Source organism: Suricata suricatta, chromosome 3 (assembly GCF_006229205.1).
Source record: "Suricata suricatta isolate VVHF042 chromosome 3, meerkat_22Aug2017_6uvM2_HiC, whole genome shotgun sequence".
Taxonomy (NCBI): Eukaryota; Metazoa; Chordata; class Mammalia; order Carnivora; family Herpestidae; genus Suricata; species Suricata suricatta.
The window spans coordinates 111740381-111767221 of NC_043702.1; the positions used below are offsets into that span (position 1 = coordinate 111740381).

The window sequence follows — 26841 nt, forward strand, 5'->3', positions numbered from 1 at the left end:
GTCCACACAGCCCGGGACAGCATCCCTGGGAGCAGGGCCTGGGAATCTGTATGTTAAGCAGCGGTTGGGTAATTCTGAGGGACACAGAGGTTTGAGAACCCTGAAGTGATTCCAGACAGTACCAGTGTTGTGCGGCTCAGACCAAGGCACCGGAGTCCGTTCCGAGCCTCGGTTCCATGCGTGCCCGGGGCAGGCTGCAGGGTCACAGCAGCCTGACTCCACAGGGATGTCAGAAGTCCTCGGCGAGGGCAGCCTGAGGTGCTCGGCAGACTCTCTTGCATGTAGTAGGTCCAAGAAATGTCAGGGCTCCCTCCTCCTCCCCCATCCCCCCCCAGGAATCCAGAAGGCCCAGGAGCAGCACAGGGAAGGCAGAGGCCCATGGGGCCAGCAGCATGGTGCCCACCAGTCCCCTGAGCCTCTCCGACATGCTCGGGCCCTTCGCGCTGCTCTGTGGGGCCAACCGGGCCTTGGCCTGTCTGGGTGGGTTCCACAGGAGGCCCTGTGGGGCGCTAGCCAAGGGCTGGGGCCCGGCTGTCGGGCAGGTGACAGGGCTCCCGCCACATGTAGCGGAGGAACAGGGACCCCCAGCAGGAGCGAAGCTTTTGGCTCCAGAAGCCAAGCGCGGCTTCAGGTTGCAGAGTGCGGGAGGCTTCTGTCCTGGCGCGGCAGCTTCGAGATTCTGGACCAGATTGTCACCGGGTAGGGTTTCCCTTTTAACTCTCTATCTGCCTACCTCACAGCCACTCAGATCTTACATGGACCATCACTGCTCCAAAACCTCTTCCAGGGCTTCAAAAACCTGATAATTACCAAATGGATTGCAACTTTTCATAAAATGTGTTAAAAAAAAAAAAAACCCAAGCAAACCTCAAAAAGTCCTCAGAAAACCGAGCAGGTCTTTCTTCTTTTGTCTGAAGCAGCAGAGATGATTTGACCATCCTGAGTTAGCTGATACCAGCCATCTGGCTCTTCTCTAAGGGGTCTTTCAGATTCAGGGAGTGCATTTGGAGTTATTTTAATATGAACACGACAAAAGGAATTTCACGGAGGGAGTACTGGCTTTCGGTAGCAAATACTAGTGTTCAAAGAAGAGGCAGGGGTCCAGTTCTGCAAGCTCTCTGCTGAGTTTCTAAGCCAAAGGCTGCTCTTTCTACCCAAGGGTGATATCAGACCTACTTCAGGCATGGAATAAGCTGGAATTGTGAGTTTCACCTCCAAGCCTTGAAGTGAACAAGGCCACCGTGTGCCCCCAGTGGGGACGTCAGAGGACACCGCCTGCCGAGGGTTCCGGAGTGATTGGCCACAGGCCTGTCTTCCCAGAGAGAGACTGGCTCATCTCTGGGTCAGGGATGGTTTTGCCAAAGGCTCCCATTTTCTCAGCCTGGATGAATTAAGCATAATGACAATTTTATATGTCACATTCTAATAATCTCCATCCACCCAGAACCCCGAAGAGAATGGAGATTTCCTGGCCTGGTCAGCCGCCCTGAAGCTGAGTCCCATCCCTCTGATCCGCTCCCATGTACCGAGCGCCGGGCCCCAGAGCAGGTGATAGGGCTCAGGTTGGCCTGTGGCCTCTGACAGGAAACAGCTAAGCCTGTTTAGAAGGCTCTAGTATCCCAGGTCGCTTCTGCTTAAGTTCTAGAACATGGGCGACATCTGGCAGAGGGAGCCAGTCATAGTCCTAACCAGGCTGCAGTGACATTTCTAACCGTGAGGATTCCTGTCCTCCCCCCAAATGTGGCTGTGGTGCAGGAAGCCTTCTACTGTGGGGCACGGGGCGCGGGCCTGACCACTAGTCTGCCCTGACCACTAGTCTGCCCTGATCTTAATGTGACTAAAAACAATGGCGTACTCTCCTGCCTCATTCCGTGGGTGGGGAACTCTAGAAAATAGCTTTAAAATTTTTTTAAATGTTTGCTTATTGTCAGAGAGAGAGATTGTAAGCAAAAGAGGGGCAGAGAGAGAGGGAGACACAGAATCCGAAGCAGGCTCCAGGCTGTGAGCTGTCAGCACAGAGCCCAACGCGGGTAGGGCTCGAACTCAGGAGCATGGAGATCATGACCTGAGCCGAAGTCGATGCTTAACCAACTGAGCCACCCAGGCGCCCCTGGCAAGGGGCTTTTTCTTTTTTCTTTTTTCTTTTTTTAAATTTATTGTCACCTTGGTTTCCATACAACACCCATTGCTCCTCCCAAGAGAAGGCTTTTATTAAAATGTCTTGAAATGGCCGTGCTGGTCTCTGTGGAGAAGCAGAGCCTGCAGACCCTCAGCCAGCCCGGCTGCAGGCGGGGCCCCACAGTGTCTCCCCAGGCGCAGCGCGGGGCTGGTTACAGGCGAGGGCTGGCATATGTCCTCCAGCCTCCTCTAGGGGGAGAGAGACGGTGGCAGCGGCCTGGGGGTGGGGCCCAGGGGCAGAGTCTGTGACCCAGAGCCTGGGGCTGTAACATGCAGCCAGGGTGGGAGTGCCAGCTGGGGAGGAAATCCCAGTCCTTTCCTGGGAAGAACTGTCCGCTTAGAGGATGGTTTCACACGCTGGGGGCTTGTTGATGTACTCACTGGGCAACATCTCGGGGTTCAGCAGATTTGTGCTTTCTGGTCCCTGCCGCCTTGGCCACCACCTGCATGGCTCCATCCTCCGTGCTGAATCTGGGGAGGGGCTCCCTTTTCGTCCCTGCAGTTGAAGCACTTGTGTGCAGGAAGCATTCTGAGACTAACCAGTGACGAATCAGTTGGCCCTGTGACTTTTGAGCATTCTTAGCAGTGAGCTGACTTTCTAATTTGATTCAAACTTGTGCATGGCTCCAGCAGCCTTATGTGATTCTGTTCAAAACCATGGACGGCATCTCCGTCCGCCACGGGACCCCAAGCGAGAGAGCTGAAGCGAGGCGAGGGGCAGGCCAGGCCCGTTTGTGACCTGACTCAAGGGCAGCACAGCCTCAGAAATGTCAGCTGGACCCAGGGTCACCAGGCAGGGGTGTGGCCGAGGAGGGGTGCCCGTGGCTCACCTAGGATGGGACCCAGGGCTGTGCATAGGACGGCTGGGGTCCTTCCCAAGTCCTGGGGCCTTCGCCCAGCTCCCATGGGTGCCCCCCTGGAGTCAGCTACCTGCAAGACAGATGGTGCCTGGATAGAACAGCAAATACACTGAATAAAATAAATTAAAAAAGCCTCCTCCTGAACCAAGATTTTTTGGAAAGAATTCTAAATAGATGAAAACAAACAATTTGATTTCAACCAAATTGTTGTTTTTTTGTTTTTATCCTGATTTTCACCCGAATTGTCAGTCTCAAAAATAAACACTGATACATTCCCAGAAAATATTTTTTAAATAAAAACTGACTCTGTTAAAGTTTGCCCTGATTCTTTCAAAACTGTGTACAAGACACTGTCAACCAAAGTGACTTGCATATTTTTTTAAATACACTTGAACATATGCAGCTAAAATGTCATTAACTCCCTGCTGCCTGAGTGCTTTTCAGGAGTGACACGAGACCCCGGTGCCGTGTTTCCGACAGAAGGGCCTCTCGACCCTCAGGCAAAACTTCCCCAAGCAACTCAAATCGCCTACTGTAACTTCCGGCGTGCTTTTGTTTCTGTTTCTTTCTGTTTTGCTCACTGAAGGCCCCGAGTGTGATTACTGCTGAGAAGCACAGAAGGCTTCACGGGAGCCAAACCTGCTCTTCCGTCAACGGTTCACTTTGTCCACGAGTGAATCATGTCGGAGTAAGACCCATGGAAGAAAAATAAATGGAATCTTCTGTGGCTGCAGATACACTTGCTCCACTTACTGCTTCCTGAATCAGTACGTTTTGCAATAGAAATTCACAATCAAGATTTTAAAGGGAGCTAAATATTTTAATCCAATCAGACAAGTGAACAAAACACTGAATATTACATGGAGCGGAGAGAAGTGGTTCTTGCCTTTAAAAGACTGCAGTTCCGTCACGTCACAGCCCCAAATGTCAGTGTTGTCTTTACTCCTAACGCCTTCAACCGCAAGGCAGCCAGAGGCCCCACTCTCTGCTGCTGGTGACACTGTCTGTCCTTTGGGAATTCTTCAAGTCTATTTACCATGGAAACATGGTTCCTACAAAACACAGACACCTGCCCATGTGCAGAGAACATTCTCGTGACTTGCGGGATCCCGGACAGCTGGAAGACGACAAAGTCAGACGGCATGGGCTCCGGAACCCCGTGTCTTCGGGGCTCCGGGCAGGGGAGGGGCGGCCTCCCCACACCCCCATGCGGTGTGTCCTGGAAAGCTGAGGATGCTCTGCGCACCTTCAGTCTGCAAGGAAGGCCTTCCTTTCTGTGGCTGCGACAGCCCCTTCCCTCTGTGGGGCCCACAGCAGAGAGCCAGCCCCACGGTCTGTGCAAGCCGGGGCTCTGACCTCTGCCTGCACAGGCCCCGGCCCACCTGGTGTGTGGGCAACCTGGCTGTGAACCCGGCCCCACTTTGCAGCTGCTGACAGCCGGGTTCCAGGGAAGGTCGTGCCGGAGCCGGGGGGCAAGGCAGAGTCTGGGTCACTTTGCTGGACTCTGCTGACCCAGAGGCTGCCCATCGAGGGGCCCGAGGCTTGAAATTTCCACAACGTTCTACGGAGGACCAGTGAGAGCACCTGCCTCCTGAGCAAATCGGTGGCCGCCCCCAGTGAGTGCCGCCGGCCCCCACGTGATGCCACAGACAGCACGCCTGGGGGCTTCCGTGCTGTGTCGCCGGGCACGTCACAGGAGCATTAATGGGCCTGGGTGTCGAGGCCCAGGGGCTCCGTACCACTTCTGGGAAAACGTTTAGCTTTCATATCACTTGGGTCCTGCTAAAAACCGAAACCGAAAAAAAAACCCCAAACACCTTAATAACAGAACCAGCTTCCCTGGAGGAGGCAGGCCCTGTCACCCCGGCTCCCACAGGTGACCGTGGAGCCAGCCCAGTCGGCGGAGATCCCCATCGGCGCAAAAGGGCCGCTGGATGCATCATTCGGCGTCCTTTCTATCTGGACGGAAAAATGAGGCCCAGAGAAACGAAGCGCACAGACCTGGGAAGTGAACGGCGAGGGGAAAAACTTCTCAAGAAAGTGGTTCAGCCCCTCGCCGCGGGCTGCGTGTCCACCCAGCTCTCCCAGGGCAGAGCCTGTAGCTGGGCCCTGGTCCTCCAGCAGCAGGTGCTGGTGCTTCTCCGGAACTCAGGGCAAGGCTCTGAAATGCCCCCGGCGGAGGTGGGGAAGGGACTCCTCTCTTCGGTTAAAAATAGATGCTTTCTTGCCAGAGGCACAAGGAACAGGACCATTTTTTTTTTAATGCTTATCTTTGAGAGAGAGTGAACAGGAAGGGGCAGAGACAGAGAGGGATGGAGAATCTGAAGCAGGCTTTGTGCCGACTGCAAACAGTCCGACACGGGGCTCGAACTCACTGACTGTCAGATCTGACAGTCGGTCGGCTTAACCAACAGAGCCACCCGGGCGCCCCAAACAGGAACATTCTTTGAGCTGGCCACACAGAGACAGAAGATGTGCAAATAAGTGAGGCAGGTGGGGGTGAGTAGGGAGAGGTAGAGTGGAGTCTGTGGAGAAGGGCCGCGGATGGAAGCCTGGGTGGGGCTGGGGCTGAGCAAGCCCGTTCTGTGGGTAGGGGCGAGGGAGCGTGCGCTCCCTGGGTCTTGGGCTTGGGGACAAGGCGGCAGAAAAGGCTCTGCTCGACCCTACAGCACGGTCACCTGGGAACGATTCACGTCACCCAGAGAGACTGATTTTTCAAAGTCTGAATTTACAGTCCAACTTCAGAAATAAACCCCAAAGTTAGGGTTTGTGGAGAGGAGGCTCTAGTAGGATTTAAAATGAACAGGGCAGCAGCAGTGTGTGGATGGGGGGCCCGTGTGTCCCCCTTGGACAGTGTTCTATAAGACCAGTTGCCAGGGTTCCTGTGGGCCCTCCTCTGTCCCAGAGGGTGGCCACAGAGCACAGCAGATGTGGCCACACCGCCCAGGCAGGCCACAGCAAGGGGCCTTGGTGATGAGTTGAAAGGCAGAGGTCAGGGAGACGGTGGCCAAGGGCTCAGTGTTCCGTGGGCACGCGCATCCTCCTTGTCTCTCACAGCCGGACCTGGATCACGGTGGTGTGGACCATGGACCCAGCTTTACAGAAGTCAGCAAGGCTAGTCTAAGAAGTGAGGGCGAGTGGGACTTGGAAGCTAACGCTTCTCCATCTCTGGACACGCCTCGGGATGGGAGAGGCACCGCGACTGTTCTCTACTGAAGATCCAGTAAACAGAGGGCAGCGCTTGAGTGGGGCGTTTAGAGACGGAACAATGGCATCACAGGGTGGATTAGTCACGCAGGTATTTACTGAATTGCCGGGAGCGGGGCAGCTGTGGGCACTGGGATGGACCGTGAAAGGCAAGTACCCTAACAGGAGAGTCAGGACAGGTCTTTGCATTGGGACCAAATAAAGGACCAAGCCAGCGAAGAGAGAGTGACAGGCGGTGTGCTGCAGGAGAGAGACTGTTCGAGTCAGGGACCTCCTGTGGGGCCGAGGGGGCCGGGTCCTGGGCGGCAGCCTGAGTGCCACGAGGAAACGGGCCAGGCGAGGAGCTACCGATGAGCCCGGGACATGGGCACTAGGGAGACTCCTAGCGAGAGATGCCAGTTTGCTCGAGCTTGGTTTAAAAAATTCCCGCAACACATTCGCCACCTCAGGTCTTTACCACGGCTCTACTGCGCGTGTCATGGGGGGGTGTCTCCCCAGCGAGTCCCTGTTGTGGTTTCTGCTTGTCCTTGTGCTCAGAGACATTCCTGGAGTCTCTTAAGATAGGAAGCGAGCCGCTGTCTAGGGAGCACCTGGCCTGAGGCCCCTGGGTCAGCACGGTCCAGACTGGACGGCGACACTGTGTGATGGTCACGCTGAGTTGGTGGCAGCCTGTGGGCCGAGTATTACTCTTGAGGGTGAAAAGGAGGCAGAGGCTATGGGGCAGCGGACTCCTGATGGCCTGCGAAGAGGGCCCTGAGGCCCAGCCCCTGCCCAAGGCTGCACGCGCACAACTGCGTCCTGAGCGAGTGGGCTGCGCACGTGACTTTCTGATCACCCTCCTCAGACTTGCTCACTGGAAGGCACCGTCAGGGTCACACCCACCGAGAAACCTACCTGACCTGCACACGTTACCTTTTTGCGTTTTCTGAAGGAGACAACAGATGGGTTTTCCCGTTTCTCTTGTGTGAATTCTGGTCTTTCAGAATTCCGGTCTTGGAAACCCTCAAGTGATTGTGGCCGAAACGAGGTTCCCAGGAGCCCCCACCAGGATTCTAGCTCAGGAAACCTTGCAGGGGGAGTGCACAACCCGAGGCCACGTGTCTTTCTGGAAGACAGTTTCCAGCCAGACGGACCAGACTGCCCGGCATCCTGGGAATCTCCCTCCTTGAGGTCAAGGATGTCTAACTCATCTCCCCGCGAGGTACAGGGGCAGCACAGCAGGTGCCCTGGTCTGTGGGGCGGGCCGTGTGCGGTGGTTCTGGTGCCGCTTCCGGACATGGGCAAAGCCAACCTGACAGCCCTGGCGCCGCCCAGGGCAGACGACAGTCGTCACTATGTCACTAACATGGGACCCTCACCCCAGCTTTCAGAAGCTAGTTCTGAAACATTTGTTCCTGCTCAAAACCAAGAGGCCAGACACCCCGACTCCCTCCCCCAGTACATGGGAAGCGGGCTCCCTGGGAAAATGCTGGGGTGCGTGTCACAATAAATTGCAGCTGAAACTTTGGAGGTGTTACCTCGTTTTGAATTCACTAGTAATTTCTTAGGGATGCTTGGCCTACATCCTGTTGTTTGTTCCGGCTTTATCAGCTGCCATGTCTGAGCAGTTCTCAGTGTGGCACGAATCAGGGTCTCCTCCCCTGGGCAGGGAAGTGGTGGCCCTTTGGCCACGTCCTGTCATCGGACTGCCTTACTCCTGAGACAGACAGATGTCTGCAGCATGGACGTGTTCCGACTGAAAGCCTTGAAGCAGTTCCCATCTGACCAGGGCTGTGACCTGAGGTCGGGGGGAAGCACGAGCTGTTTGTGTGGTTGGTTACATACAATTTCTGTATTTTTAGCAAAAGAACGTCTTCCTCCTTGGAAGAGGCACCTGCACCAGCGAGAAGACAAATCACAGTGAAGAACGTGATCTATTTAAACTTACTTTTTATTATCATTTTTATTTTCCAGTTACCCAGCATGCCACAATCTGATTGCTGACCTGGATGAAACAGAGTGAAATAAATGGTTTACAAAGAGATATTTACATTCATCTGATTTGTTTGTGAGATGCCACAGCGCCCCACGGCCTTCCCGGTGGCCGGGCCAGTCGCGTCCACTGCCCCGCGGCGCCCACGTGGCCAGGGCGGGCTGCAGAGCCGGCCCAGGAGACCTCCTGCGGCCATGTTTGCAGAAATGGCTTGAAGTTAACTATGTTTTGATAAATCTGCTTATTTGTATCCTGTTACACACGTGAGTTTCAATAAATGAACTTTTGTAAAGACCTGAATTGAAGCGTTTCCTTTTTACCTTGTTGTGATGAACGAAACACACCAAAAAGGCACATATTTTAACTAGGCCAAAGGGTATTAAGGACCAGACTTTCTTCCTGCCATTCACGTTTCTCTCCCTCTTCGTGGGCTAGACACCGTCCCTCCACTTCCTACGCTCTGACTCAACGTCCCGTATGACTCCATTATTGACCATCCTGCTACTCTGCACAGTCAGGAGACCCCAGAAAGCACTGCTCTCCTGTCCGCCCCGTTAACAACAAAAACAGACAAGGAAGTGTCTTTGGCTTGGTGGTGTCGGGTTTCTTCTTCAATGTGCGGTGTTTGAGAGGAACCTGAAAATGTACTTCGTGCAATTACAGAACTGACTTGGAGTTCTACCAGATCTGTAAACAGAGTGCTGTTTTTGCTCCAAATAGTGTTTCTACCATACACAGCTAAGCCCTCGGATGCTGGAAAGGAATCAAGATGGGCGCTGAAGATGCTGGGTTGTCTGTGAGGAGGACAACGGAACACCGCAGGCTGCAGGGCCCTGACCTCGGGCTGCTCTCCCCGCCGGCGACCCTGCACCCTCGCCCTCACCCTCAGCATCCCTCACCCGTGCCTCTCAGGATGGGTGGGGATGCGGCGGCAGCAGTGGGATGATACACACGCAAAGGCCGTTCAAGAGTCTCTTGACCACGGACAAGGTTCAAGCCTGGAAGAGCAGAACGTCTATTTGGATCCAGTTTTCAATCTCAAATGTGCTAGACATAAAGGGTGTCACAGAAGGTATGGTAATTGTCCCTAACTGTTTTAGGAATACAGTAAATGACACAATATTCTAAAAATAGCACCTTTAAAGAACTGTTAAGAGGTCACTTTATCTTAGCCTCCTGGACCGGTCAATCCCAGTGGTTTTGAGAGAAGAGCACAGGGAAGAATGCCCTCGGATTTGGCTGTGTGACACACACGTGCATGCCTGACTCACTTTGGTCCCAAAGCCATTCCCCTACTTAGCTTAGTCCCAGAAGCCAAGTTTCTACGATAGTAAGTTTATGAGGTAAAATCGGAAAAAGGCCCCATCCAAAATGCTTCTAGAGAGAGGAGACCGTGGGGCAGCCGCTCTACCCGCCGAGCAGCCCCGGCCGCAGCGCTCGCCTGCGGACAGACACCCTCGGAAGGGAGGCGTGCGGAACAGCGAGTTTTGCGTTATCAGGAAGACGTCGCCGATGAGCTACACTCCTCAAGAGAGTTCTGGGTCCAGACCGTCCGCTATGAAGACTGTTAGGTCTCACTGAACACATCTCCAAGGAGACCCGCTCCGTCCCTGACTTCACGGAGACCTGCCCCGAGCCCACCGCGGCACGGCCGACCTCTCCCCTTAGGAAGTGGCCCTGCATCAGTCTGCACGACCGCACTACTGCCATGTCACTGAAGTAACAAAAGAATCCTGTGTGTGTGTCCGGGGCTACAAGAAACTGCCGTGTTTTCCTGTCACATTTGACGGAGGGTAGGGGAGTACCAGCTGGAGCTGTTACAGATCTTTTGTTTTCCAGAAAAGATGAGTTTCTGAGATTACAGACCCATGTCCAACAACAATAAACAGAGAAGTAGCAGATTGGCATAGTGCTTTATTTACGCTGTCTGTACGAAGGGAAATAATGTGCATCCCTATCATAGACGTGTAAAAATACTGAGGATGTACAGTGTACAAAAACAGTTTCTTGTAGTTATTTCACATCCTTGTGGGTCATATACTTAAGGAAATGAACAGTTTTAGTATGACCAACAGTAAGAGTAATACAGTTTCTTGGGTTCATAGTTGCGTCTGCTTAAAATCCTTAACCAGATGACTAGATCTTGCGCGGATCTAATGAAAGAACTAGCAAGGTCAAGAAATGTCACAAACTATAAAGCTACAGGGAGGTAATTCAATTACCAATTTAGAGGTTTTCTTTTTATTTAAATAAATACTTTACATTTCATGCTTGCCTGTAATGCACTACCAGGAGCAAGATCAGGAAATTCTACTGGAGACAGTACAAACAGTAGCAGCAAAGTGTGTGCGCTGAGGTGTAGGGCAGGGACCCTGCAGTTAGTAAGGGAGGCCCTTACCCTTCGTCCTCTAGGAGAAGCAAGGGGCCCCTGCAAGAACAGTCAGCTCTGAGAAGCTGGAAATCAGGTACGGGAAAATGGAAAATACTGGAATAATGCTATGTAGTTAGTGTTGAAAGCAAAGCTGTGAGCAACCTGCCAGAAATCCAAGCAGAAATGGCCAACTTCCTCCCGGGTGGCTGCATTAGGACAAGAGGGCAGACGTCATGAGAGTTAGTGCGGGTGGAGTCCACAAAGTCTGAACCGAATTCTGACAGAATGATCCCAGGTTTCAGGCCTTGCCCAGCTGGCGGCAACCCACACCACAGCCATGGGAGGGCAGGTGCAGAGATCTCCAGAAATCTCCCTCTACACACGTCTGTTTTCCTGTCGCTCCTCGGCGCCAGCGGATGGAGACCTGGGAGTGAGAGTGGGGGAGGTGGGGGAAGTCTGGAAATCGGAGCCAAGGGAACACCTCTGTGCCCCTGGCGGATCTTGAGGCTGAGAGTGCTGGGCCCCGAGAGCAGGCTGGGAGGCTTGGCCAGCCTGGGGCACCGTCCATGCAGTCACGGACCTTTAGGAGTGTCCCCGGCCAGGGTCATGGAAATCCCCTTAAGGTTTGGGGGGTGGAAGCTATCGAAGTGCTTAGTGTACAGGGCTCCCCTTTCCCTCAAAAGGGACGGAAGCTCCGTGAGAACAACAGCCAGCCTCAGCCGCCTTCTCTGCCTCTCTCTGTCCCTCCTGTACGTAATGGATGCGACACAACTTACAGGACATACCTCCTAATCTACTTTATAGTCAAAGTGAAACATTCAACATAATTCCAAGGGAAGAAAAAACCAAAAAAGTGAAGCTACATGTGTCAGAAAGAATGAACTACCATCTCCTGTAACTTCCTACTCGATGCTGAGGAAGAACCCCACTCAGGTAGAAATACGAAAACTTAGGGTGACACCTAGGTCTGAGTATGTCTTAGCTGCCTTAGTAAAATGCCCTCTAACCCCTCAGCCCCAGTGGCCCGCCCACCGCCAGCAGTGGCGACTCCTGCACAGACCACATTTCCAGCGTCACGAGGCTAAGACATCTGCGTACGAATAGGATTCATCCTACTCAGAAAGTCACTCGCTCTTGCGCACAATGCATCTCGACAGTGACAGCACGTCATGCCGCAGTCTTCCACGGGAGCTGTCAGGTCACGTGACCAATCCATCCCCAGGGTCGCTCCGTGGGGCCGGCTGGCTGCCAGCTTCCGCAACAGGGCCCCCAGTCCCCGGACTTCATAGGCTGCTTTGGAAAATGTCAGCTCCTAGCACCAAAGGGTTTAATCTGAAGATCATCATTAATGAAGGAGAAAGATGAGGTCTGCATACATGTCCCCTCTCAGTGAAAAATGTTGGAACTGGGGGACATGAGTATATACAGAAAAAGAAAAGTTGGAGGTGTTCTTTTTTTGTGTTGTTTTGTATTTTCCCTGATGGCTTAATTCAGTGATAAATGTACCATGAGCAGAATAAACACACCAGGTTCTCACCCCTTACTGCCTACTGTGTAAATACTCGAGATGTGTTCGTTTTGCCAAGCCAAGTTCGCTCCTCACGGTCACGCGGGGCTCAGTCTCCACCCCCCGTGCCACGCGGCCAGGTGCCAGAGCCCGTCCGTCCTCCAGCGAGCAGCACCGACATCCTTCGTCTCATCAACCCCTCGGCTTGGAGAGTTTGGGATTTTCCACACTTTCAGCACCAAGGGGTTAAATGACAGCATCTCTTCTCTCAAAGCCAGATTCTAACCAAGATGTACAATTTCAGGGCCTCATCGGATTTTGTCACATAGGAGAAAAAGTGCATGCCTCATCGGCGTGTACATCCTTGCACATGGGTCAAAATTAACTGCAGTGAGTCTGTTTCATATAAGTTGGCGCTGCATTTGCTAACATGACACACAGTTTTCTTCACTAAGAAATAAATACTACTGCAAAATAAACAAAATCGTAAAAGGACATTCAAAGTTTTAACATCTGAGAAAAAGCTAATTCACGTAGAACTCAAAGTAAAAACTTAAAACAAATAAGGCAAACACCTGTTTACCTTGGTGTACAGATTTTGGTGAGAAGCAGGGTCATTATACCTGTCTACATTCTTCAGCCATCAGAGGTGATAAATATCAAGAAGGGAAAGAGGTTTCCACGCACAGGGAAAAAATTAAAAAAACAAAAAAGCTCTCTGGTGCAAATGGTTTCATAGCCCCATTAAGTGACCCGCCTTCGCCGAGCACAGGCCGCCGTTCCTGGCGGACAGTGTCCATCTGCCCACGGCCGCCCTCGAGGTGTGGACGTCTGGGCGGGGCGGCAGGCTTCTGGGCAGCGTCCGGTGGGGACTGAGTGTGTGTGTATCGAGCTAGCTCCACGGTGCGTCAGGCCTCCGCTCGGAGGCCTCCCTGCGGCTCCAGCCAGGTGTGCGTGCGCTCCCCACTCTGTGCACTGAGCCGAGAGGCTCTCCTACAACCCCGACTGTGCACATCACTGCCCCGCCGCAACCGCTCGTTCTGAATTACACGCTAAGTCTTCTTAGTCTAATTAGTTTTTGATTTATCTTCTAGAAAGTTAAAAAATGTACCTAGAATCAGTGTATCTCATTTAGCCTTCACTGTTAGGGAAAAACAAAAACCAAAGGATCGAAAGGTGACAACTGTGCACAAATGAACACTGGCGGGCTCGTGACTTCCAAAGATTGTAAAATTACCTCGTAAAGTTGCTTATAGAACAGTAAGACAGTAGCAGCAGCAGCATGAGACCGTAGACGGAGATACAATTTCATGCAAAAACAAATAGGTGTGTCTGCGTACAGGCGTGTTCTCGTGGGGGTGCGCGTGGGCCGGGGTGTCTGGGGGCGCTCCTGCTTTGTAAGAGCTACGACTGGTGTGGAGTCCAGGAATCTTCTCGAGGAAGAAACTCTCAGCTGACCGCGGAGGAGCAGAGCGCGGGCCTCACTCCCGGCCACTGGCAGAGTAGGAGAACTGAGGGAAGTGCGGCCGCCGCTCGCTGTCCACGCCGTCCATGCCGTCCTCGTCATCTGCGGGCAGAAAGCAGCCGCTTAGCCTTACATTGATCTTTTGCAGCACGATCTCTGGTCTATTTAGTTCGAGCTCCTAGCATCATGAGAGTTAACAGAGGCAACAAGCTCCTGGAAGCTTGGGTTTGTCAGCAAACCACAGACTAATTAAACATAATCCAAAACCATCCCACTTTCAAACACATGATCCGCAAAAACATAACACTGTCAAATCATCTCCTTCAAGACACGATCATGTTAAGACTCAATATGCTGTGAAAAAAATACTATTGAAGAACACAAGATTGTTTTTAAATACGAAGGAATAAATGAGCCTCTGTAACCTTCAATCTCAAGAAATAGCACACGTCAAAGTTACGAGGGTCAAACCTAAGGCATCCTGTTTGTCTAGAATCCACTACCAACTGCCTTCAAATGCATACATTTTTTTTCCTGGTGCTTTAGGTGTGACTGCAAAATAAAGCTTCATGTGGGCCCTTGATTTTACAGTACTCACATTATTTACTCTACATCTCCTATTTGTCTTTAGTCACCGTTCCCAGTTCCCAATTTCCCTAAAATGCAACCTTAACCAGAGTAAAGAGAGGGTCAGATATCAGCATCCAAACGCTGGCTCCTCCGGAAGTCACAGCAGGAAGAACCCTGGGGGCACGGAAGGAGCTGCCCTCACCCTCCCTGCCTGCCCATATCGGAAGGAACACCGATGGCCACCCAAGCCTTTCTCAGGACTGCTCTGGCCACTGAGGTCCTGCCCGCAGGGGGCTTTTCCTTGTACGTGGTCACGTGTGCAGTACCCCCATCCACACTGTCTCTTGTGCTCTTGCCAGATTTGGCCCAGAGCCAAAATGCACCAGTGGGGGGTGCATGGAGGGGCCGGTGTCTGCCCAGGTCAGAGCCTGCAACACCATGCACGGGCTCCTGCTCTGCAAGCCGGGTCGCAGGGAACATGCTGACCGGGCACAGGACCCATGCTAAAAACCCAAGACGCATCTGGAACAAGGAAGCAGAGGTCAACTCCCCATTCCGCATCAGAACCCCCAGTCTGAGGAGCAGTCCGCTGCCTCATTTTCTTAGAGCCATTAACACTTGTAATCACAGGGCATTATGAGCTACTAGATCTCAAAAAAATCCTCTTTCCTGCAAGAGGAAGCCGAGGACCAGTCACAGGCAGCATGTGTGACCATACTCCCAAGTCTGTTCAATCCACACCCGAGAGAACAACCTGGCATGTGGCCGCAGCTGTCTGTGGGGAAGGAGCACCGAGTGCTGATTAGCCCCACACAGTAACTCCACTCCGCATCACAGAAGCAACGTGGCCAGTGGGGAGGCGACCGCCGCGTATCACCGAGGCTTTGGGACAAAACCTCTGTGCGTTGGCGTCTGGATGGCTGCGGCCATCTCTCCCCAGTGACACTGCTTCAACTCTTACAGTTCTAAGATCAAGACAGAATGGAAGCCCACTGCCCCACTGGGGCTGTACCTGAGTAGTGCTTCAACATATTCATCTTATACAACCTGCTGGGTCCTGGCAAGACCACGGACGCTGAGGGAATCGGGAAGCTCAATTTCTCTCTAGGTTTCAACTTCCTCCCTTATAAATGAAAGTTAAGAGGTTCTTTACTTCTGGCAAGTCTTAAGAAAGAAAAGCACACTTGTGCATATCATACGTAAGCAGCTCCTTGTGGTCGGGCCCCAGACTACGGGCTGGAAACCCCGGACCCCCAGGCAGCCGCAGACCGGCTGGAACAGCACAGTGCCACAACCTTCCCTCTTGTGGCTGCTTGCTGACAACCAGCACCTCCACTCCCTTGCCTTTCACGAAGGAAAGGGGGAAGGAGAGTGGGAAAAGGTCTGAAGGGAAGAGGAGGAGAGAAAACTACTGCAACGGGCTTGTGAGCCACAGACATGAGGTCTGAAGAAGTCTGGCTTTTCCAGTCTGCCCCTCAGACTCCATTTTATCCTCGCTGCTGAACTAATGACGACAGACACATACTTCTTTTGTCGGTAGAGAACATCTGGAAGTTATATTTGGTAGCTTTCCCTCCTTTAAAGCCCATGCATATGGGCTATTTATCGAAGAGTGCGCATATACCTGTGTCTGTGGAATGATCTTAGGTGGTACGTGAATGTATAGTTTTAACAGACATGTAATTCACTTTGTATGGATCCAAAGCTTACAAACAAACTAAATTATGTCTCCACAGATATTAGTGCTTAAGACAAAGCTAAATAAAAATGGTGATTCCATTTAGAGTGAATTTAGAACTATTAAGAACACAGGAAACCAGAATTAGAGCAATTCAGAGGGTGGTCCAGGAGTGAGCCGCTGGGGACGCACAGGAGGGTCTATTTCAGAATCCTCTCAGCTGATGGCAAAAGAGTGCGTCAGAACAGTAAGGAAGGGCTAAGCTGTCTTCAATTTAGTCTAGTTCTTGGGCTGCAATTCTTCTTTTGTAATTTTTCCGGATCCCAAAAATGTTTCTCTTTGCTACCTGTCTTTGGTATTTCCACTTGGGAACTCCCATGTTCTTTTATGAGATAAAGAGAAAGACCACACTCAAGTGGGGAAGGGGAGAGAGAGAGAGAATCAGGAGGTTCAGGCAACTGAAGGTTGGAATTGCCATCAACTTCCATGGCTGTGGGGGAAGGGCAGATGACTGAAGTTTGAGACAGCTATCAGATATGCATTTGGCTATTCGAGTGCAGAGTTTGGGGAGCTGGGAAGATCCAGGTAAGTCCAGGGAGAGGGATAAATGTCAGAAACCAATGGTACTTAACATTATGAAATCGGATGAGGTTATCAGTGGAACCAGAAAAAAAGCTGTTCCCAAGCTGATTCTTGGGGGCACTTTAACATTTAGAAATGTGAAAGATGAGTTGGAACTAATAAAGGAGACAAAGAAGGAGGGGCCAGACAGGAGGGAAGGAAAATAAGAGTTTGATCTTCAAAGTTAGAGGATCTGTGAGGGATCATGACCTGAGCTAAAATCAAGAGTTGGAGCTCAACCAACAGAGCCATCCAGGTGCCCCAGGAACTCCACATTCTTAAGTGGAATGGAGTGAATCACTGTGGAATTTGATCTTGAAAATATCCGATAAAAAAAAAGACTAGGGGTGTCTGGGTGGCTCAGTCAGTTAAGCGTACAACTTCGGCTCAGGTCACAATCTCACAGCTCTTGGGTCCGAGCCCTGTGTTGGACTCTACGCTGACAGCTCAGAGCCTGTAACCTGCTTCAGATTCTGTGTCTCCCCCCGACCCCTGCCCCTTCTCTGCTCACACTCTTGCTCTCTCAAAATAAACAAACATTAAGAAAAAAAATTTTTTTAAGTGGCTGTTTTCTTCAATTACACTCAAAGATTTCCAATGGTCCATTAGATTTACTTACATTTTTCAGGTGGTGTTATTGTAATAGTCTGAGCTGTAAATTCTTCATCAAAATATCTGGTGTCTGTCTCAGATGTTACTTGAGGCTTAAAAGGAGGTACAAGCTGCACGGAGAAAGAACAAGAGTCCTGTTAACAGGCTACAGTTTAGGAAAACTCATTTCTAGGATAAGATTAAGGAGCAAATGAGTAAGTGAACAGTGCCAGAGACACCACACTGCTGAGTCACTGTGTTCGGGAGACGTGGGGCTTGGCTTCCCAGTCAATAGTCGGAGCACAGAACAGGAGGTACTTGGTTGTTCTGTATAAAATTTGAGGGATTATGTGAAATAGGACAAATGAAAACCAAAGAATAGGATAGAAAGAGGATGCTAAAAAGTCCTAGTTTTCCCCCAATGACAACCATGCACACAAACGATATGGATGGAAAGCCCCTGCAACAAAACACAGGCTCTGCTCCATGCAGCGAAAGCACAGCCTGTCCCTTGTCCTCTCCCTGGCACCTGGCCCACTGGATTGTATTCTGAAGGGCACAACCTAACGATAGTTCTTCTCGGTCACCAGGTGCTGCCCCTGTACTTGGCAAAGAACGACACTGCTCACCTCAGCTGGGCGTCACTGCCTGCCTCAGCTCTGGGATGGGGTCTTGGCGCAAACGTTTCATCCCTAGGCTGCATCAGATCCTCATCCGGGACCGAGACCTGAGAGAGGGTCAGAGTGACCGCTCTAGGAAGTGATGGGCGGGATTCTTCTGCCTTGGACCCGCTGCAGGCACGGCGCTGCGGAAGCCTGGGCTGCTGAACGTCACAGAGCCTCAGGCTTCTGTGACCTCCACCTGCCAGGGTGCAACTCCTGCTCATCAGGGCTCTGGTCTCACAGGACAGTCTCCTGTTCACACAGGGAGCCCCGACCCAGGGACTGGAGTCAGAGTACATGCTCTTCTGAGTGCCATTCAGAATACAAGATACTGTTTTTACTGTTTTTATTTTTCATTTATTTGTTTAAAGATTATTTTTATTTATTCTGAGATACACAAACACACACACACACACACACACACACACACACACAGAGTATGAGCGGGGGAGGGGCAGAGAGAGTCCAAAGCAGACTCTGCACCACCAGTGAAGAGCCCGCAGGGCTCAAACTCACGAACCTCAAGATCATGACCTGAGCCAAAGTCAGATGCTTAACGAACTGAGCCACCCAGGTGCCCCAGGAGACACTGCTTTTACAATAAAATTCCCGTTTGGGCAGAAAAATGGAAAACAGAGTGACAGAAATCAGTATGTTTTATACAAACTTTATGAGACACATAACTGGTTTTACCTCAATGCATTTTCCCTCTCTTACTGTCATCAAATGTATGCTAAATAGGCACAGACCTTTAAATTATTCTCTAGACAGACTTACGTTTTAAAACCCTGGAGGGTTAAGCAGAATGAACAGCACGTGTTCGGGATGGAGGGCCCCACCTCAGTTTGGGGCACATGTAACAAGAGCGTCTTCAATCTCTTTTCTTCTTACCGTTCTTTCTCTTGCCCCCTGTACACAGCCATTCTAAAGTCGGCCATTAGCAAGCACTCTTTGGGGGATGGACCTAATTCAAGCTCCACCTGTCACTGTCACTGGCAGTGGCTTCAGAAGAACAGCCTGGCTCTTCTCCCACAGCTTCAACCTCACTGGGCCCAGCTCCTCTGACGGAATCCTCCTGCCTGCACTCAGACACGGGGGCCTTCCCGTACACACACACACACACACACACACACACACACACACACACACACACACACAGGAACAGCAAAGGTGATCGGGACCAGATAACTTGGGGTTCTCCTCTTTGAAGAAGGAGGGGTCACCACCTCTCTGCAGGAAACCAGAGACCGGGGCACCATTTTACAAATGTTCAAAAAATGGTTCTGCATCCTTCCAATCAAAAATTCAACAGAAGAAATTCTTCTTGGCAGAGGTGGGCTTCTGGGCAGGTGCAGTGGGCTTGGCTAACCTCTGTCCAACCCTCCCAGCGGTTTCCTCTGAGGGCAAAGGCTGACCTTCAGTTAGGGGGAGAGCTGCTGGCCTTCCAGGGGAGATAATGGTCACTCAAGCAGAACTGAAACAAGATCTGAAAACAGTTCTCAGTGGTTCCAGGAGGCTTAAGCTGGTCTCTGCTCAGATGTCCCAATGCTGCAGAGGCTTACCTGGCCTCCTCTCCCAGAGGACCACCCTCCCCACCCCTTCTAGCCTCACACTGCTTCATTTCTCCCCACACGGCGCTTCAACATCTGACCCGACACAATTACACACACACACACACACACACACACACACACACACAAAACAGACTTACATTTGTTTACGGTCACTACTGTGACACCCTCTCCCAATAAAACAGAAGCTCCGTGAGGGTGGGGACTCACTGACATACAATAAGCTGTACAGATCAAGAGTGAACGTGACACGTTTTGACACATGTAAACACCCAAGAAACTATCACCAAAATCAAGACGTTGAAACATGTGTTTTCTCACAAGCCTGTTGTAAGCCTGTTCTCCCTCCTCCGTCCCTGCAGGCAATGACTGACACGCTTTCTGCCAGGATGGATTTGTTTGTATTTTCAGGACTTTTATGTAAATGGAATTGTATAGCATGTACCCTCTGTCTGTTTTTTTTTTCAGTTAGCACCACTATTTTGACGTCCGTCCATGTCACTTCACGTGTCAACAGCTCACCCACTGCATGGCTGGGTGACAGTCCGTCATACAGGTGCACCACCATCTGTTTAGCCAGCACCTGTCAGTGGACATCTGGGCTGCTTCCAGTTTGCGGGGGCTTACAAATAAAGCTGCTAGGACTCCTGAGGTCCAAGTCGTTGTAGGGAGATGAGATTTCATTCGTTTTGGACAAATACTAAAGAGGGGCTGGCTGGGTTACATGCTAGATGGACAATTCACTGTTTAAGAAACTACCAAACTGTCTTCCCAAAGCAGTTGCTTCATGTTATGTTACTGTCATCGGTGGATCAAAGTTCCAGTTGCTCCATGTTCTTGTCAGTACTGGTTTCGTTGGTCTTGGAGTGTGTGGTGGTATTTTACTATGGTTTTAAGAGATTTATTTCCCTAATGAACAATCTTACTTTTCATGAATTTGTAGCTTCTTAGGTGAAGTGTTTGTTTAATATTTGCCCCGCTCCCCTTTTTGTCATGAAGTGTAGAAAGTTTTTTATATAATCTGTGAGTGTACCTTTAATCAGATTTGTGATATGCAAATAATCTTCCAGTTTGTGACTTTTCCTTTCATTCTCTTAACAGGGCTTCCTGAAGAACACACACTTTTAATGATGTTACCGTCTGATTTATCTGTTTTCCTTTGTGGGTCATACACCACTCTCATCTACGAAGTCTGTGTAACCTACCACCACAAAGGTTTTCTCCTATGTCTTCTGGAAGGCTCTACCTTTAGGACTATGATCTGTTTTGAGTTAATTTTGTATATGCTACAAATTATCTTTTTTAAATACATATGTGCAATTGTTCTGTCATAATCTGTTGGACTGAGTGATCTCTGCATATCTATTCTAGGTCAATTAGCCAGTATGTGTAGGTCTAGATGTCTAGGTTCTCTGTAGTCAAATAAAGATGTTACCTGTCCAGAACAAACTGCCCTGATAACTTAGTACGTCTTGAAGGTGGGCAATGTAGGCTTTCCAACTTTCTTTTGTGTCAAAATTGTTCTGGCTATTCTAGGATTGTGTTGAACTGATGTATCAATTTTGAGAGAACTGTCATCTTAAAAATACTGGGTCTTTGAAATCATGAACACATTGGAGGTCGCCCCTGCTTTCAGCTGTCTTTAATTTCCTTACAGTATTTATTAGTTTTCAGTATGAAGGGCTTTCATGTCTTTGTCAGAAGTGGCTGTAAGTACTTCACGCTTCTTCTGCTGCTGTCATCGGAGATGTTAATTTCCATTCCGGACTGTCTGTCACTGCTGTATACATTTAGTTGTTTTCGTGCTGTGCCATCTTTTGTATATTTATCTTGTATCAAACAACTAATAGGCTAAACTTTAATAGTTCTTTCGTAGATGCCTTCTGGGGTTCTATAAGGTAATCGTGTTGTCCCTGAATAAGACAGATTGACTTCTTTCCAGTCTGAACATATTCTATTTTTCTTTATTCCTTTTCCTGCCCTGGCCGGAAGCTGCAGTACGACGCTGAACCAAGGGAGCACCTCCGCTTGTGAAACCACTCAGTCTCTAACCAGTAGGACATTAGTGAAAAGTTTTCTTTAGATGTCCTTTATCAGGGCAGAGAAGTTTCTAGTTCCTGGTTTACTAGGAGCATTTTTGTTGGTTGGTTTGCTTTTGTTTAAATCAGATGGATGTTGGATTTTCTTGAGTGCTTTTCTTCCCCCTGCATCCAGTGAGACAACCATGTCTATTTCTTAGTTATTGTTAATATGGTAAATTCTAGTAATTGGCTTTTAATTAAATCAACTTTGTATTTCTAGAATATATCCCACTTGGTGATGATGTGCTATTCTTGTATGTATTTGGATTTGATTTGCAAAGTTTATGGTAAGTACTTTACATATAATTTCATTAAGGAAATTGTTCTATAGGTTTTTTACATTACCTTTGCCTGCTTTTGTTATCAGGTTAAGCTAGACTCACAGAATGAAATGGGAAACACTGCCTTATCTTCAGTTCTCTGGAACAACTTGTGTAGAATTGATACTATTCCTTACATAAATGTTTGGGAGAATTCACTGGTGAAACCATATGGGTGGGGAGTCTTTTTTATGGGAAGAATTTTAACTACAAATATAATTTCTTTAACATGTATAAGGATCTTCACGATATCAATTTCTTCTTGGTAATTTGTGTCTTTCAAGGGATTTGTCCATTTCAGCAAAACTGTTGGTTTTACGAACATGCAGATTTTCATACTATTTCCTATTATCCATTTAATGCCCATAAAAGCTATAGTGAAGCCACTCCTCTATTCATGATATCCATAACTTGTCTTCCTACTTTTCTGTTCACTTTGGTTAGAAATTTATCAATTTAGTTAACCTTTTTTTTTTTTAATTTTTTTGAATGCTTTTTATTTATTTTTCAGAGACAGAGAGAGACAGCATGAGCAGGGGAGGGTCAGAGAGAGAGGGAGATACAGAATCTGAAGCAGGCTCCAGGCTCTGAGCTGTCAGCACAGAGCCCGACGTCAGCACAGAGCTCACAAACCGTGAGATCATGACCTGAGCCGAAGCCGGACGCTTAACTGACTGAGCCACCCAGGCGCCCCTAGTTAACCTTCTCAAAGAAGGTTAGACACAAAAATAATTAAGATTTTTACATCCTCTTGATGAACTGATCTCTATTATTATTACGACACAATCCTCCTGATCTCCAATAATATTACTTGCTTTGAAATCTTCATAGGCTACTGACATAACCCCTCTAGTTCTCGACAGTAGACATACGGCATATTGTACAGCATATTGTTTCCCATTCTTTTACCTTTATCTATTTGTAATTTACATTTAGATGGGTTTCTTATAGACAGCATATAGGTGTTCTTGCCTTTTATCCAATCTGACAATCTCTTTTAATTGTGGTATTTAGATCATTTGCCCTCGGTGTCATTACTGATCTGGTTCAATCTACCTACCATCTTGCTAGTGGTTTCCTACTTGTCTCATCTGGGACTTCGTTGTGCAGTAATGTTACACCCCCAGTTCCTAGAACACTGCTTGCCACTTAGTAAACGAACATGTCATTCAATCTTGGGGCTGAAGTGAGATGTCAGAGAGCATGTAGTCTACCCTTGTAGAAACAAGGAGACTGAAGCGCACTTGGTAAAATGACTCACTGGAGATGATACAAGTAACAACGAGAGCAGTAAACCCTCCATCTCCCGATTCCAAGCTTTCTCTACTGAGGCGCCTAGAAAGACACGGCATGAAAATGCTTTTGCCTTTGATTTCTTCTCTGGATGTTAGTCAAAGTCAAGACATTCGTTCTGGGAGCACATTTCCTCCCTTCAACTCACACAAAAAGGCAGAAGAGGACCCAGTAAAGCATAAACATCCACACAGGGAAACGAGAACTCTAATTCTGTATATGTTGAAAGGCGTTAGAGAACTTGAAAAAAACCACCACGGGCCCCAACAGAGGTGCCACCACACAAATCTTGGGATGCCCAGCTGCGGTTTCCTCTGAGTCCCAGAGCAGACGTTCACTTTCAACCACTGAACATTTCAAATATGTAATTTTTCTGGGCTGAACTGTGCCCCCTCCCCACATCCATATGTGGGAGTCCTAACTCCAGTGACTGGGAAAGAGGGCCTTTCAAGGGGTGACTGCATTAAAACGAGGTGTCAATGTTGGCCTTAGTCCAACCTGACAGGTGTCCTTGTAGGAAGGGGAGATGTGGACACACAGAGACTTCATGGCACGCACAGGAAGAGGAGAGACCACGTGAGGATGCACAGGTAAGGCGGCCATCCGTAAGCCACGGAAAGAGGCTTCAGAAGCAAGCAAGCAACTCTACCAGTCTCCTCTCTTGGAGGCCCAGTCTCCAGAACTGCAGGAAAACCAATTTCCATGAGGTCGCCCAGTCCACAGTACTCTGACATGGCAGCCGTTAACGGCCCATCACATCCATTTTCTATTTTGACGTTAATCCATTATCATCTTACTTTTCCCTCCCCCACTCCAGACATAGTTCTCAAAATACTCCTGTGTCAACTGACACACTGCAAACTCTCATTCAGGAATGCACAAGTACCAGCCGAGTCCAGAAACATTCAACTGTACATCTCAGCTACCCCCTCGGCGGATGGCCACAGGGTCATGAACTGCAAACCTGACCTTTTCCCAACAGACACAATTAACCTAGGGAGTATCTTTCTTTGCTTTATTTGAAAGCTAGTGTGCTTTCAGGAAACGTAGCCCTGGACGATGTAAGCAGGAAGACCACAGTGCTGGCTTCAGGACTTTGCTTGCAGGTTACTGCGGAGGCATCACCAGGGTGCATTTACTTGTCCAGCCCCGGGACCACAGCCCCGTAAATCATCCCACACTACCCCTCTGCCAGAGTTACATGTTACCAAGTCACACTATCCCTTAAAGCACTGTGCTGCTTTTTGGCGTAAGTGAAAGAACAGAGAGAAAGTATGTCCCTGAACTTGTTATAGTAAGTCACATTCCCCACTCCTGGTGGCTGGAATGACAGCAGGGGGTACAGACAGCACAGTCTCTAAGGGTCAGTGTCCTCTAACCTTCCCCAGCAACCAATCAATTGTTCCCATCTGCCTTTTGTCTTCTTCCTTTTGTCTTCAGGGCAGGCACTCTAGAAATCCACTACATGGCTTGAAACTTGCAGGGAAAATGGACACAATGACAATGGGACCCCAGTTGTCACCCTATTTGAATACTACAGTTATGTCCACCACTCTGCACTTGATCTTAGCCAAAAGGCTGAGAAGTAATTTCTGTCCACCACTCGGATGTGGATCGAGAAAGACTGAGAACGCAGATACTAGCAATAAAAACTGCCAACACTCTGGGGCAGCTGGGAGTCTCAGTCAGCTGGACGTCCGGCTCTCGGTTTTGGCTGAGGTCATGATCTCAGTTTGTGGGATCAGGCCCCACATTGGGCACTGAGCGGACAGCATGGAGCCTGCTTGGGATTCTCTCTCTCCCTTTCTCTCTTCACCTCTTCCACTCGTGCATGTGCACTCTCTCTCAGGAAAAAAAAACAAGTGAAGGAGGACAGTTTTTTAAAAAACCGCCAGCACTACTGAAGGCTTAGATTTGCCACAGTCACTAATCCAATGCTGTAATTCTATCTCTTTTAAACAATTCAAGGGAGTAACTAAGCTTAGATAGGTTTACTTAATCACTGTTGTCCTGAAAAACTGATTTTAGGCTTTGTATGTAAATGCTCACACGCTCAGGAAAAGTGGGACTATGGAAAGGGTGTATTTCTAACACAACTAATGAATCTTTGGCAAACCTTACTTAATTATATGATCTGCTAAGCTTTACAATACCAATAAACATTTCTTGAAAGATGACTAGAAACTCAAATAACTACACTTCATTTCCATAAAACCACACAACAGTAATTCATGTGCACAATGTTGAACCTTGATCCTATACACCAAGGGACTCAAGGTATGTATCACACTAATATACACATATTATATCCCAAATTGAGCCCAACAAAGTGAATATGTTAGCTATAACAAAAATTAAATGTTTAATGAATACATCTTTTTTCCCTGCTGGAATTTAGAAGGGCTTTTTAACAGGCGGTATACATGGTTAGCACTGCTTTAGAAGTAATCCCCGGAAATATGAACTCATACTTTCTCTTCCTTGATAGATTTCCTCGTTTAAAAAGAGCTTCACAGGGGCCCTGGGTGGCTCAGTAGGTTGAGCATCTGATTCTTGATTCCAGCTCAGGTCATGATCTTGAGGTCCATGAGTTGGAGCCTGACGCCGGGCTCTGGGCTGACAGCTCGGAGCCCGGAGCCCACTTTGGATTCTGTGTCTCTGTGCCTCCCTCTCTTTTTGCCCCTTCCCTGCTCGTGCTTGGTCTCTGTCTCTCAATAGTAAGTAAATGTAAAAAGAAAGATTTTTATTTAAAATGAAAAGAACTAAGGCCCCAAAGTTTCATACTAGTCAAAGTTATCCAAAAGCGTAAGAATATAAATAAAATTGCAATTACTTTGAATTCAACCCCGAGGTCACACAGAAATTCAAACAGTCCACTTCTCTGCGTGGCCTCTACTAAACTGTAAGCAACCTGCGGACGTGGGTCTTAACGTTTAGACACTGAGCGCTCCTCTCATACTTGGCACAGAGTGTTGGTGAATAAATGCTGTAAAATATTCCTATGAGGTAGTTTAGTCTTAAAGGTACTGAGGCCTACTGAACACCAACAGGCAATGAAAATTACACATTTTCCCAGGGAGTCTGAGTCCGTCACTAAGACCTGGGACAAGCAAAGGGGGGGAAGAGCATGGCATTATCTTGTGGCCGGGCGGTGCACTGAAGAAAACGCACATTCATGGCGAAAGCATAGCAAATAAAGCTCTTTCACCCACAGACCTTTTAGAATGCTTCACAAATGTGAATTTGTGGGACACTTCTTTGCATGAATAAAAAGTGTTACTGTGTCACCAGAAGCAAGGCTATGTTTAACGTGCAACAGTGTGGAATTAAAAAGAAATACTGTTGATGAAGTCCCAAGAGTTCAGTCTTTCTTTCATTTCCCTTGCCTTTGGGGATGTGTCGAGTAGGAAATTGCTGCGGTGGAGGTCTAGGAGGTTTTTTCCTACTTTCTCCTCGAGGGTTTTGATGGTTTCCTGTCTCACATTCAGGTCCTTCAGCCATTTTGAGTTAACTTTTGTGTATGGTGTAAGAAAGTGGTCTAGTTTCATTCTTCTGCATGTTGCTGTCCAGTTCTCCCAGCACCACCTGCTAAAGAGGCAGTCTTTTTTCCATCAGAGACTCTTTCCTGCTTTGTCAAAAATTAATTGGCCATACATTTGTGGGCCCAGTTCTGGGTTCTCTATTCTATTCCATTGGTCTATGTGTCTGTTTTTGTGCCAATACCATACTGTCTTGATGATGACAGCTTTGTAGTAGAGGCTAAAGTCTGGGATTGTGATGCCTCCTGTTTTGGTTTTCTTTTTACATTGTAGTACTTGTTTTCCTTGTTGGGGTGTTTGCTTAATTAATACATTCCGTCAAGGACAGAAATTACATGCTGGTTTTTTTTTTTTT

The 26841-nt window shown here is 49.0% G+C and overlaps 2 protein-coding genes across 5 annotated transcripts in view; one reads left to right on the forward strand and one right to left on the reverse strand.

Moving 5' to 3' along the window:
* SDCCAG8 (serologically defined colon cancer antigen 8) overlaps positions 1–8517 on the forward strand; it is a 253258-nt gene extending 244741 nt beyond the window's left edge. The window contains exon 18 of the mRNA XM_029934841.1: positions 8199–8517. Coding sequence (XP_029790701.1) covers positions 8199–8228 — 30 coding nt within the window. The 3' untranslated portion in view covers positions 8229–8517. The remainder of the gene's footprint in view (positions 1–8198) is intronic.
* The window catches only part of AKT3 (AKT serine/threonine kinase 3), a 284903-nt gene continuing 266219 nt past the window's right edge, over positions 8158–26841 (reverse strand). For all 4 annotated transcript variants that reach the window (XM_029934844.1, XM_029934843.1, XM_029934845.1 and 1 more), the window contains 2 exons: positions 17049–17151; positions 8158–13662 (listed from right to left, as the gene is read on the reverse strand). In XM_029934844.1, the coding sequence (XP_029790704.1) occupies positions 13577–13662; positions 17049–17151 (189 nt within the window). In that variant the 3' untranslated portion in view covers positions 8158–13576. The remainder of the gene's footprint in view (positions 13663–17048; positions 17152–26841) is intronic.